Raw genomic sequence first — 13,021 nt, 5'->3', positions numbered from 1 at the left:
CCTACTGAAGAGGAGGAGGAAGCCATGGAAAAATTGTTGAAATTGAAGGAAGAAATCCGCCGCACCGGAAGGGTACTCCTAATGGCTCCATATCCCTTATCAATGAATGGTCATTTTATCAAAGAAGGTGAGACGTTTCCATACTATGGGTTTTCTGAACCATGGTATGACTCAGTGACAGGGATCATGATACCCGGTTTTGAAATATTCAGTGGCCTTGCTCTCCCAGAAACAGAACCGCCGATATATTATGTTGAGAAAACTGTTGAGGACTGGTTAGTCTACCTTGAGCCAGATGTGCTGGAATCTTTGTTTGAAGAAAATGTGCCTGATGTTGATTACTATTCTGAAGAACAAGAAGAGACAGATTGTGAAGATGTGCTAGTGGCAGTTATTCAGAGTAATGATACCTTTACTGAACCTCAGAGTCAGATTGCACCTGCAACAGAAAATCTTTCAAACTGGAGTTCTGATGTTTTTCCATCTTATTTTATTGCTAAGTCAAGTCTAGTCAAGTCGAGTGAATCAGTGTCAGTGCCTAGTCCAGGCGAGTCATTTTCTGAGTTTATTTACTATGTGAATCCTGAACCTGTTCAGGATGAGTCCAATGATAATGATGTAACTTCTTTCAATTCAATGAAATCTGATTCTCAGTATGTCTCTGTGTTTGCTTCTGACTTTAATAATAATGATAACACTCCCTCCTCAGATGAGGAAGGGGGGATCAACGAAACTCCCCTTGAATTGCAGCATATGCTCAAACAAGAGGAGGAGCGCCGAGCCCAGCCTCTTAAAGATGAAATCGAAATTATAAACATCGGAACAGAAGATTTAATACAGGAAATACGAATTGGAAATACTCTATCCTCTGAAGAGCGCGATGAATTAATAAACCTACTTAAGGAATATAAAGAAGTTTTTGCCTGGTCCTACAAAGATATGCCCGGGTTGAGCGAAGACATTGTTCAGCACAAGCTACCTTTATTGCCTGGGATTAAACCTAAAAAGCAGAAGCTAAGGAGAATGAAGCCTGAGTGGGTCCTGAAAGTAGAAGAAGAGGTTACTAAGCAGTTGAATGCTGGATTTCTGCAAGTGGTGGAATATCCAGAATGGCTCGCAAATATAGTACCTGTACCGAAGAAAGATGGAAAGGTGAGAATGTGTGTAGATTTCAGGGATTTGAACAAGGCAAGTCCAAAAGATGATTTCCCTCTACCACATATCGATATCTTGGTGGACAATACGGCCGGGCATGAATTACTATCTTTCATGGATGGTTTCTCGGGCTATAATCAAATTAAGATGGCACCCGAGGACATGGCTAAGACCTCGTTCATTACACAATGGGGGACATATTGCTATCGGGTAATGCCATTTGGTCTTAAGAATGCCGGTGCGACATACCAAAGAGCAGCTACAGCCTTGCTCCATGACATGATACATAGAGAAGTCGAAGTTTATGTCGATGATATGATTGTAAAAGCCAAGGAAAGGAAAGATCATATCCCGAACCTTAAGAAGTTCTTTGAAAGAATTCTCAAATACCAGCTTCGCCTGAATCCTAGCAAGTGTGTGTTCGGGGTTACCTCCGGTAAGTTGCTTGGATTTATGGTGAGTCAAAGGGGTATAGAGGTAGATCCTCAGAAGATTAAGGCTATCCAGGAGATGCCACCGCCTAGAACCGAGAAGGAAATTCGGGGATTCCTAGGAAGGATACAGTTCCTAAGGCGATTCATCGCTCATCTGACATCAACTTGTGAACCTATCTTTAAGCTCTTAAAGAAGAACTCTTCCAAAGAATGGACAGAGGAATGTCAGCAGGCCTTTGAAAAGATAAAGCAAAGTTTGTCTGAGCCACCGATAGTAGCACCAGTGATACCGGGGCATCCATTGCTGCTTTACTTGTCAGTAACAGAAACCACAATGGGTTGTATGTTAGCACAGCAAGATCCAGAAACCAAGCATGAAAAGGCTGTGTATTATCTTAGCAAGAAGATGTTGGAGTATGAACAGAAGTATACTGTCCTAGAAAAAACCTGCTTAGCCTTAGTTTGGGCCACTCAGCGACTCAGGCATTACCTTTTATCACATAAGGTCCTGCTTTTGTCGAGGATGGATCCTCTGAAATATCTCTTTGAAAAACCAGCCCTGACAGGCAGGACTGCCAGATGGTTATTATTGTTGTCTGAATTTGACATCACTCATGTAACCCAAAAATCAGTAAAGGGCCGAGCCATTGCTGAACAATTGGCGGAAGCACCCCGAGAAGAAAGTCAGCATTTCAAGCCGATGTTCCCAGATGAAGAGATCATGATGGTTGAAGATGAATATCCAGAAACTGGTTGGACCCTCTATTTTGATGGAGCAGCAAACCAAACAGGACAAGGAGTAGGGGCATTGCTTGTGTCGCCTCGAAATGAGCATGTCCCCGTTGCCGTTAAGTTACAATTCAATTGCACCAACAATATGGCAGAATATGAAGCATGCATTGTTGGGCTTGAGGCTGCATTGGCCTTAGGCATAGAGAATCTTGACGTATATGGAGATTCGAAGCTAATCATTTGCCAAACTCAAGGAGAGTGGAGAACCAAAGAAGAAAAGCTATTGCCATATCATGAATACTTGGATATTCTCGCTAAGCAATTTCAACGCGTCACTTTCAGTTATTTGCCAAGGTTGAAGAATAGATTCGCCGATGCCTTAGCAACGTTAGCTTCCATGATTGACATACCTCACAATATGAAGATGAGGCCCATCACGGTTCAAGAGCAATGGGCTCCTGCATATGTTGATGCTATAGAAATAGCTGCAAGATGTCCCGATGGAAAGCCATGGTATACAGACATAAAGAACTACATCTCAGGCCAGGGGCATCCCAATGAGGCGTCGAGTAAAGAAATAAGGACTTTGCAGAGATTGGCAGCTAATTTCGTCATTTGTGGAGGAGAGTTGTATCGACGGTCTTTCGATGGAATTCAACTCTTATGTGTCACTGAAGATCAGGCAGAAGAAATTCTCGCAGATATTCATGAAGGGGTGTGTGGGCCTCATATGAATGGGAAGATGTTGGCAAGGAAGATCCTACGTCTGGGGTATTATTGGCCGACATTAGAAGCAGATTGTCACACATTTGTGAAGAGATGCTATAAATGTCAGATACATGCGAATCTCATCCATGTACCACCCACCGAATTGCATTCTCTTACCTCTCCTTGGCCGTTTTCGGTATGGGGAATTGACATCATTGGCAAGATTTCTCCCAAGTCGTCTAATGGTCACGAGTACATACTCGTTGCTATTGATTACTTCACCAAGTGGGTTGAGGCCGCTTCTTATGCAAAGCTTACATCCTCATCAGTTGCTAAATTCATACGCACCAACATAATTTGCAGATATGGAATTCCCCATGAACTTATCTCAGATAATGGATCTCATTTCAAGAAGGAAGTAATCTCTCTTTGCGAAGAGTTCAAGATTAAGCATCATAAATCCTCGCCTTATCGTCCGCAGACAAATGGAGCGGTAGAAGCTGCAAACAAAAATGTCAAGACTATCATTAGCAAAATGTCAGAAACTTATAAAGATTGGTCGAATAAGTTACCATACGCCTTGTGGGCTTACAGAACATCAATTAGGGCTTCAACTGGGGCAACCCCTTACTCTCTTGTTTACGGGATGGAAGCAGTGCTACCTGTTGAGATCCGTGTACCTTCGCTCCGAGTATTGACTGAAGTCAAGTTACCAGAAAATGAATGGGCAGATGCCAGGTATAAAGAGTTGAACATGCTAGACGAGAAGAGATTAAAGGCGCTTTACCATGTGCAAGGTTATCAGCGCAGAATAGCCCGTGCTTTTAATAAAAAGGTTAAGGTCAGAGATTTAGAAGAAGGCAATCTTGTTCTAAAAGAGAATCGAGCACCAATGTTTGACCCAAGGGGCAAGTTCAAACCAAATTGGTCAGGACCATACATTGTGGACCAAATCTTACCCGGAAAAGCCGTCAAGCTCCGTAATTTAAATGGAGAAATATTGCCAGAACCAACAAATCTTGATCAACTCAAGAGGTTCTATGCTTGAACATCAGAAGGCCGTCCTTTGGCCGAATAAATCCCAAATTCATAACCAAAAATCAAAAAATTTATAACCTTTTGCAAACCCTTTTGAGCCTAAATAAAATTTTCCTTCAAATCCCAATATACTAGGGGCATTCGCCCTGAACTACGCATGATCTGATTCCTACACTGGGATACGTAGGCAACCTGTTCATAGGTTCGGTCGAGACCCTTGCAAAACCTTAAGCCATTCTTTGAAAAGCCCTACCTCACCTATAAAGTCCTTTTGGTGTTCAAGTAAAAAGAAAAGAAGATAAAAAAAAAATAATAAAAAAGAAAAGAAATGGAGCTTGAAGATCCGCTAGATTGAAAAACCTGAAAAGGCGATCTAGGCAAAATTTAGGATCATTCCCCTGCTAAGTTGAAAACCTGAAAGGGCGGCTTAGGCAAAAGGTAAGGGGGTGGCCCGCTGAGTCGAAAACCTGAAAAGGCGATTCAGGCAAAAGTTAAGGCCGAGCGGTCCACCAAGTTGAAAATCCAAAAAAGGAAGACTTGGTCGTGGTAAGATTGGATTCACGCCAAAAGAATTACATCGGTCTCTGAACTCGCGGTAGGTCAGGCGAAGCTAATACACAATGATTCTCGAAACTAGGGGCATTAATTTTGAAGCAATCTGAAAGTTGATAGAAAGATATATGAGGTATCACTGTATTAAAAATAAGTGAAGATGTTTATCAATGGAGAAACGTTCTTTAAAAGAGGCTAGTCTAACCCAAAAGAAAATACTGATAAGTCAGAAGCATCACGAGATTACTGGAGTAATCTTTCTTATTTTGTGTTTTTATTACAAGTGTCTGTAGTTCTATTTAAAAAAAAAAATTTATTTTTAGAATTGTTGTAGGGTGCAATCACTCTGAAGGCAGGTTCATTAACAGGTTCTGAGGAACTTGGAAAAAGGTGACGCTGTCACGAATGACGAAGATCTTTGAAAGAATAATCTCTGGTCAACGAATAGAAGAAGGTTAGAATGCCTCAAACTGAGGCAGATTGCTAATGAAGTGGCATCCCATATTTAAGCCCTGAAGTTCTTTTGCTGCATAGTGTTATTAAATCCTTTGCTTCTAAAGTTGTTAATTGGAAATTTTGATTTCTCTCAAAGCTCAAATCATCATATCTCTCTGAATCCATTTGGAAAAAGATATTTTCTCTCTGAACATCACACAAATATGATATCTCGCTTCCTTGGAGTCCGTACAAATACGGTATTTCACTCTCCGAGTCCATACGACTATGGTCTCTTATCCCCTTTGAACATCATACAACTATGATGTCTCATTTCCTTGGAATCCGTACAAATACGGTATTTCATTCTCTTCGAGTTCATACAACTATGGTCTCTTATCCCCTTTGAACATCATACAACTATGATGTCTCATTTCCTTGGAATCCGTACAAATACGGTATTTCATTCTCTTCGAATCCATACAACTATGGTCTCTTATACCCTTTGAACATCATACAACTATGATGTCTCATTTCCTTGGAATCCGTATAAATACGGTATTTCATCTTGCCCAAGCCCATTCAAAAATGATGCTGCATTTTCATTAAGAATCTTTCAAAAGTCATCCATTATTCTCTGAGACCATTTGAAAATGACGTCTCATTTCCTCTGAAGCTGTTCAAAAGCGATATTCCTTTCCCTCCGAAAATCCATTTGAAAATGGTATCCCATTTCTCTCGTTGCCAGCGGCACCGCAGCGGGTTTGTTTTATTGCATTCCAATTCTAGGATTTCATCTAAGGTCTTGCATTATATTAGGTTGCATTGTGTTTAGGGGGTCCTTTGTCGATTAAAGCTACGCAAAATGGTTCTGTCATTTTGACTTTGGTATTCGATGACTACGTCGTCTCTACCAAAGAGGGGCATCTGTAGACACCCACATTTTGCTTTACTTTAACCAACAATAACCTAATATATTGATCCATCCTCAAATTTTTTGAAAAAAACAAAATGATAAAGAGATGTACCTGGTGAGATGATTAGATCCGAAAAATTGAAAAATACCCTGATTAGTGAATTTAGTGTGTTAAATCCATGTGAGAACCCCCTCTATCATTGATTTATATGTTTTAGGTCATTAATATCTTGATCTGACTTTACGGATCATCAATCGGGACAAAATAAGCTAGGGTCACTTCATAGCCCGGACCCTGATTCCATTCCGAGACCCGATTTCCGTAAATCGTTAGATCAATGACAGATCTTGACCTGGGTCTCACCATCCAAAACCACCTAACCTCTCCTCTCATCCTAACCATCCAAACCTCACCTAACCTCACCTAACCTCTCCTCTCATCCTAACCACCCAAACCTCACCTAACCTCACCTAACCTCACCTAACCTTACCTAACCTCACCTAACCTTACCTAACCTCACCTAACCTCACCTAACCTCCTATCCCATTCTCCTATAAATACCCTCTCATCCCACCATCCAAGGGAGAAGAAGAAAAAGAATCCCTCTCTTAGAAAATTCATCCCTCTCCCTCATCTCTTCAAGGGTTCGGCCATCCTTGCCGGATCGGGTGATACGTTGGGTGATATATATCAAAAGCAGTCATTATCAAGCAAGGAATCATCTTCAAGGAATTAACATCAAAGAAAAATCAAACACAAAGTGGGTTTTCAAAGAGGTAGGCATTTATTTCAATTCTATGTAGGGTCTGTTTTCATGCATATCTTTTACTTTAAAAGAAAAACCATGTTAGGAAGCATCTGGGATCAATCTTTACTCATTCTTCTTGATGGTAGACTTTGAAGTTATACATGTTTCCCTCTTCTCTTAACCCATCTTATCTTCATTTTTATTTTTCCCTAATGGTTCACACCCTGGTTCCCCCTGGTTAGCCTCTGGTTAGACCCTGGTTGCACCCAGGTTCGTTGCTGGTTGCACCCAGGTTCGATACTGGTTCGCACCCTGGTTCCCTGCTGGTTCGCACTCTGGTTAGACCCTGGTTGCACCCAGGTTCGTTGCTGGTTGCACCCAGGTTCGATACTGGTTCACACCCTGGTTCCCTGCTGGTTCGCACTCTGGTTAGACCCTGGTTGCACCCAGGTTCGCTGCTGGTTGCACCCAGGTTCCCTGCTGGTTGCACCATGGTTCCCCTGCTGGTTCGCACCCTGGTTCCCTGCTGGTTCGCACTCTGGTTAGACCCTGGTTGCACCCAGGTTCGCTGCGGGTTGCACCCAGGTTCCCTGCTGGTTGCACCCTGGTTTCCCTGCTGGTTGCACCCTGGTTCCCCTGCTGGTTCGCACCCTGGTTCCCTGCTGGTTCACACTCTGGTTAGACCCTGGTTGCACCCAGGTTCGCTGCTGGTTGCACCCAGGTTCCCTGCTGGTTGCACCCTGGTTCCCCTGCTGGTTCGCACCCTGGTTCCCTGCTGGTTCGCACCCTGGTGCACCCTGGTCCGCACCCTGGTTTGTACCCTGCTTCCTCCTAGTTAGACCATGGCTAGTCTCGGGTTTGCTCCTAACTTAGACCCGACTCACTTGACCCTAACCATTAACCCAATCCAACCTAACCATTAACCACACCTAAACCCATACCCATAAGCCTTAAACCCTATAACCATAGCCACACATCATACACCACATGCCTTTCATTCATCCACCCAACAGTACCCTCATACACCCCTACAATAGACCCGGCCAACCCAGTTAACCCGGCCATCGGGCCCATTCGGCCCAATTAATTCATTCCCCTTAAGAGCCACTTTGCCCTATTGGTTCCTAAGATACTCCAACCACCCAAACCTCAAGCCGCACCCCAATCCACGCTCAACCAGTTCCAATCCAGTCTAAGCCAAGTCAACCCGCACTTGACCTTGACCATTAACCCAATCCAATCCAACTCAACCATTAACCCCACCTAACCTGACCCTAGCACAACTCAACCGAGTCACATCAACCCAAGCCATACCTTTGTCCACTCACTGAGGCACACCATTTATCCATAAATCTGGTTACATTAAATCTAACCCAGCCAGGCCACCTGCAGCTTAAGTCAAATCGCCCCAATACAATCCATCCAAGTGGGATCCCAACCCAGCTCAACTGAGTCAACTCTAGCCAACCTCCCTAGTCGAGTTGACCCAACTCTCTAGTCGAGTATGCTCAACCTCTTTAACCGATTGGACTCTCCCCTTAGTTGACTCAATCCAATTCCTTAATCAACCCATCCCAATGCAACCGAGTCGCATTCGACCAAGTTGCGGCCTTCCATGTCACAACCGAGTCATTCCCCTATTCTACTAATGCCCTTTTACACCTAATAGAACTTCCTCCCTTTTGCCTAACCAAGTCATATCCCAACACAATCTGAGTCGCATGTCTGAATCCATTTGACCGAATCTCATAAGCCCGCCCATTTTGAATTCCCAAAATTCAAACCCTTGATGATTCCTATATGCTCAATTCTTTGATGCAAATTCCCAATTCCAAAATCCCATTGCTAAATCAATGTTTCTGAATCTCAAGTCCAATGCTCAAATACAAACCCGATTCCTGATCCAAATACCAATCCTGTTTTCCAAAATCCAAGCAACCTCCCCAGCGGAACTACATGTGGCTTGATCCCCATCGCGGGGTACGTAGGCAATTTGGCACTCCCAAGTTCAGTCGCACCTTTCTCTATCTTTCTCATTCCCTCACACTATTTCATCATCTCTTCCATTTTTTTTTTCACTAACCTCGAGAATTTAAATCGATTTGTCTTGTGTCTTTCGGAACCGTTGGATCACGGTTTCCGTCGTAAGGACCCTTAGAGCCCAATTTAGGAACACCGGTGTCGTGTCGTATCCTAAGTTTTAGAGAGTCCTAGAGTTAGGAGTCCAGCCTCATCACGGACGCTTGCTATGTATAGCAACCGTGCCATAGGTCTAGTTACACTAGTCACCCAATCTTTCCCTAGGACAAGCCTAGTAAACTAGGATGTAAGGCAAACCTGCATTAGTCTAAGGGACCATTTGCATTTAGATGAGAATCATATAGCATCTTAGATGAAATCCTAAGATAATAAAATCCTCAACTTGAATTAAATAACTTCTCCTAAAACTGTTGAAACAGTCAATCCCGTCTAGGTCGGTGTCTTAGTTGAGTTAGGCATATGTAACTTAGCTTAGGTGCACCGAACTACGTCGACTCTGATCCCAGTGAGGCTTGGGTACGTAGGCAGCTTGGATGTCTGACGGCATACCACCCGCGAGTCGGCACCACAACAAATTGTGGTGTTTTGGATATTAATTTTCTTGTAAATGCTTAATCAAATCATTTAGGGCTTTCCATGAAATTAGAATTCTAGGAGAACTTTCACTTAGAATGAATCCAGACAAATTAATAAATCAAGATACACATCTAGGATTCACATTGAAATTAGATCATAGGATGCATGTCACTTAGTTCGCACATTAACATAGAGTTGAATGAGCCATTTAAAATAAATTTAAAAAGTTAGCTTTTGGAATCGAAGGCCGATTATCGGGCAGGAATGGTGCATGTGGCGGATAACTCCCCATACCTTCCATTCTCGTAACCAGGTAGCGAGTCTAGATTTCTGGTTAATTTCGGGTCCTAGATCCCACATCTAGGTGGCGACTCTGTCAGTCTCTTTCGTGTGGAATTCGGATTGCCTTAGTGATCCCAAGTTCACATGAAAGACGAATTCAAATCAACAATTAAATGCACACGCCAATCGCGTGGGTACGGGAGACCAAGAGAGAGCGCGTGGCGGCTCGCGCCCCACCCCTCTCGCGGGATCGGGTACCACATATAGCCGTTATGCTGCCGAATTTTCTGCAAATACCTTGAGTTTGGTCATTATTCTTTAGACTTGTTGACAAACTCTATTTGCTTACTTTACCACATCTCCTTGCATAGATGTTATGCTACCGGATTTTATCCATGGGAGGATATATTTGTATCATCTTTTGTCTCAGCTTACATATGGCATTTTCATTTGATTACCCTATATTGAACTCCAGTGTTTGTCAATTCCATGGCGGGAGTCTGACTTTGTTGACTGCACTCATTTGCAGTACCTATTTCTATTCAACCCACACCAGAACCTATGGCTGAATCCGGAAATACTCTGGCTGAAATGAATGAATTGATGAAGTCTATGCTCCAACAGATGAATAATATGAGTGAGGAGATAGTCCGTCTGAAAAGTGATAGAGGTTCTGCTTCTGAAGGACCTGCACCCGAGCAAATTCCGCTTATACCTCCTCCACCCCCGATGGCAGCTAGGCCTGTTGTATTCCCAGTTGAGGATGACTTTGATGAAGAGCAATACGCAGAAGAGAATTGTCTCCCCCATCTGGATAGAACTGATAAAAGCAAAGGGATTGTAGACAGGTTGGATAACCTAACCCAAGAAATGGAAAGCATGAAGTTCCAAGGCCCTAAGAAGCTGAACATGTCTGACTTCATGATAGCCCCAGGTGTTGTTCTTCCTCCTAAGTTCACAGTACCTGATCTTGATAAGTATGATGGGACGGGATGCCCCACAAGTCATCTGAAATCCGTCATTCCTATTCTGCAACAGCATGGCCTATCTCCCGAGCAGATTGCTCTCCTATTCCCCAGGTCTCTAATCGGAACTGCTAAGAAATGGTTTTTGAGCTTAAAATCTGAAGAGATCAGAACTTTAGAAGACATTGCCAACAAGTTCGTGGAACAGTTTTCCATGGAAGAGGGAATCGATGTAACCAAAAGGGATTTGAAAATGTTGAAACAAGGACATGATGAAACCTTCACTTCCTTCATCCGCAGATGGAGAAGGAAAGCTGCGCAGATGACTCATCGTCTGTCAGATGAGGACCAGATTAAAATTGTGGTGAAGAATCTGTCTCCACAATACTACCATCATATGGCTATCCAATACTTTCTCGATTTCAATCACCTCATCAAGATGGGAACCCAAGTAGAGGATGCACTGACCAAAGGCCTAAAGGCAAGGACCTCAACTGATGTTAGAGACGGAAAGAGGACTATGGTAGCAGCTAAAGAGATCAGCAATGTGGAGACCTCTCGTCAACCTTTCAAGAAGGTAGCTCAGAAAGGAAACAAGCCTATTCAGAAGCCAAATAAAGAGATTCCTCCATTACCAAAGAATCTTGAAAAAGCTTTGAGAGAATTGGTTGAAGTGGGTAAACTTGAACTTCCTGAACCTTCTCCTCCTCAAAATCCTCTTCCTAGCAACTTTTATGAAGAAGAGTTCTGTGAATATTATCGAGTTCATGGACATTCATCCAACAGTTGCCAAGCCTTGAAACATAAGATCCTAAAACTTATCATGGATGGTACGGTAGTTGTTGGAGAACCCGGTGCTACCAGAAAACCAGTACGAAGGTCAGTTGGCCCTTTACCGATGGTAGGAGCTATCTCTATCGATGAACCATTATTGGATCCTGCATCTCTTATTCGTCCTATCTCAGAAACGCCACCTGTTCCATCAAACTTTCGACCAATGGAGGAATCATTTGAAAGGTCGGCCCTCATCAGAATGGAAAACTGGATGGTTAAACTTTTTGGTAAGATGGCCATGCTAACTGAAGAAGTGGGGGAGATGAAAACTCAGATACGATACCTGTCCACCAGATGTGATTCAGCTCCTAAGCAGTTTGCCAATATGGGTACTATGACACAAGAGACATCAGTTCATAGTTTATTTCTCGAAAGATCTGTAGACTTGCATAACAAGAAAAGACCTTCTATTGTTTCTAAGGAGGCTAAGAATGTTGGACCTTATCACCAACCTCTTAAGAAGCCACTGGTAGTAGAAGAAAAGATGGGTTAGAAACTGAAGAGAGAGTACACTCACCTACCTTGTTCTCAGGAAGTTATCATGAAGAAATGGGGCAGTGAAGGTCGTTTGACACTTTTAGATCCGAAGCCTCTTCCCAACCCACTCCATAAACACTGGAGAAGAGACCAGTATTGCGAGTACCACGGAGGTATTGGTCATACAACAGAAATGTGCCTAGCATTGAAACATAAAATTCAGGACGAGAAAGACGGAGACTCTTCCCTTCTTCCTGAACTCCATGCTTTCGTGAATTATGCACCGGTTAGACCTATTCAACCCTTCAAAGGCTCCACCACCTCCAATTATGCTGCCTCAGAGCAGGAAAATGAATTGAAAGGAAAAAGGAAAGATGTCAGAATTTGAGCCTCCGAAGAATGTCAGGGCAGAGAGCATGATGCCACCAACAGGTTTTCAAGGGCAGTTTGGGCCAGGTAGACAGAACTACGTGGGACCGCCTCTTCCAAGGTTCCTAAACCAAGATCGGAACCACTAGCCGACAACATCATGGAGGGAGGCGTGGTACTTGTGAACTTCAGTGTCGAGCCTTTGTCCATGTCCAACTGTCGTGTTTCAAGTGAGGTGTTCCAAATGTCATGTTTGAAGATTTAACTTCTATCAAGTGTATACAAACTCCTGTGTTGAAAGTTGGTGAGTCATAGTGTCAATGTCAAAAAAAAAGTGTATGTCATGTTTGTCAGTCTTCTCGTTGAGTCCGTGTTTTGTTTTCTATCAAATATGATGTAAAGCCCATAAAGGTATGTTTGTGAGTCATCTATGTACTTCAAACTTTTTCAATTCAATAAAGCATTTGGTTTTGTATCTTCAATGTTTTATGATTCACTCTTGGATCTAATGTTTAAAATAACTAAAGACACCCTTCTCGGATGAGAATGCAGACGAAATTTCACTCGAGATCTGAAACATGATCAAACGGGAGGAAGAGCGTCGAGCATGGCCACTCAAAGAAGAAATCAAAGCTGTTGATAGTGGTATCGAAATCCGAAACTCGGGAAAGATGGATTGGCAAAACTTTATCTCCCGGGAAGAGCGAGGAATTGATAAACCTGTTTATAGGGGGTTCGAGGTAGTCTTGCCTGATCTTA

At 42.9% G+C, this 13,021-nt stretch overlaps 1 protein-coding gene across 2 annotated transcripts; it reads left to right on the top strand.

The window, feature by feature from the left end:
* Window positions 1–3,660: 3,660 nt before the first annotated feature.
* On the top strand, window positions 3,661–12,718 carry LOC143885404 (uncharacterized). 2 transcript variants are annotated; one of them, XR_013253267.1, is made up of 2 exons: window positions 3,661–6,747; window positions 6,962–8,002. XR_013253267.1 is itself a non-coding variant. In XM_077389561.1 (2 exons), exon 2 carries the CDS (start codon window positions 10,179–10,181, stop codon window positions 11,907–11,909), a length of 1,731 nt encoding a protein of 576 aa, XP_077245676.1. In that variant the 5' UTR covers window positions 3,661–6,747; window positions 10,147–10,178; the 3' UTR covers window positions 11,910–12,718. The 2 variants fall into 2 exon arrangements, 1 of the variants encoding a protein (XP_077245676.1); XM_077389561.1 differs by lacking the exon at window positions 6,962–8,002 and adding an exon at window positions 10,147–12,718.
* Window positions 12,719–13,021: the final 303 nt, after the last annotated feature.

This window comes from Tasmannia lanceolata, unplaced genomic scaffold (genome assembly GCF_043159265.1).
Source record: "Tasmannia lanceolata isolate RefF3 unplaced genomic scaffold, GAP_Taslan_0.1 ptg000008l, whole genome shotgun sequence".
NCBI lineage: Eukaryota > Viridiplantae > Streptophyta > Magnoliopsida > Canellales > Winteraceae > Tasmannia > Tasmannia lanceolata.
The sequence above is the reverse complement of the archived record's forward strand: the minus strand, read 5'-3'. Positions and strand labels throughout refer to the sequence as shown.

Excerpts from the sequence above, each read along its gene's own strand:
- LOC143885404 (XM_077389561.1), top strand. The coding sequence starts at position 10,179 with ATGGCTGAATCCGGAAATACTCTGGCTGAAATGAATGAATTGATGAAG.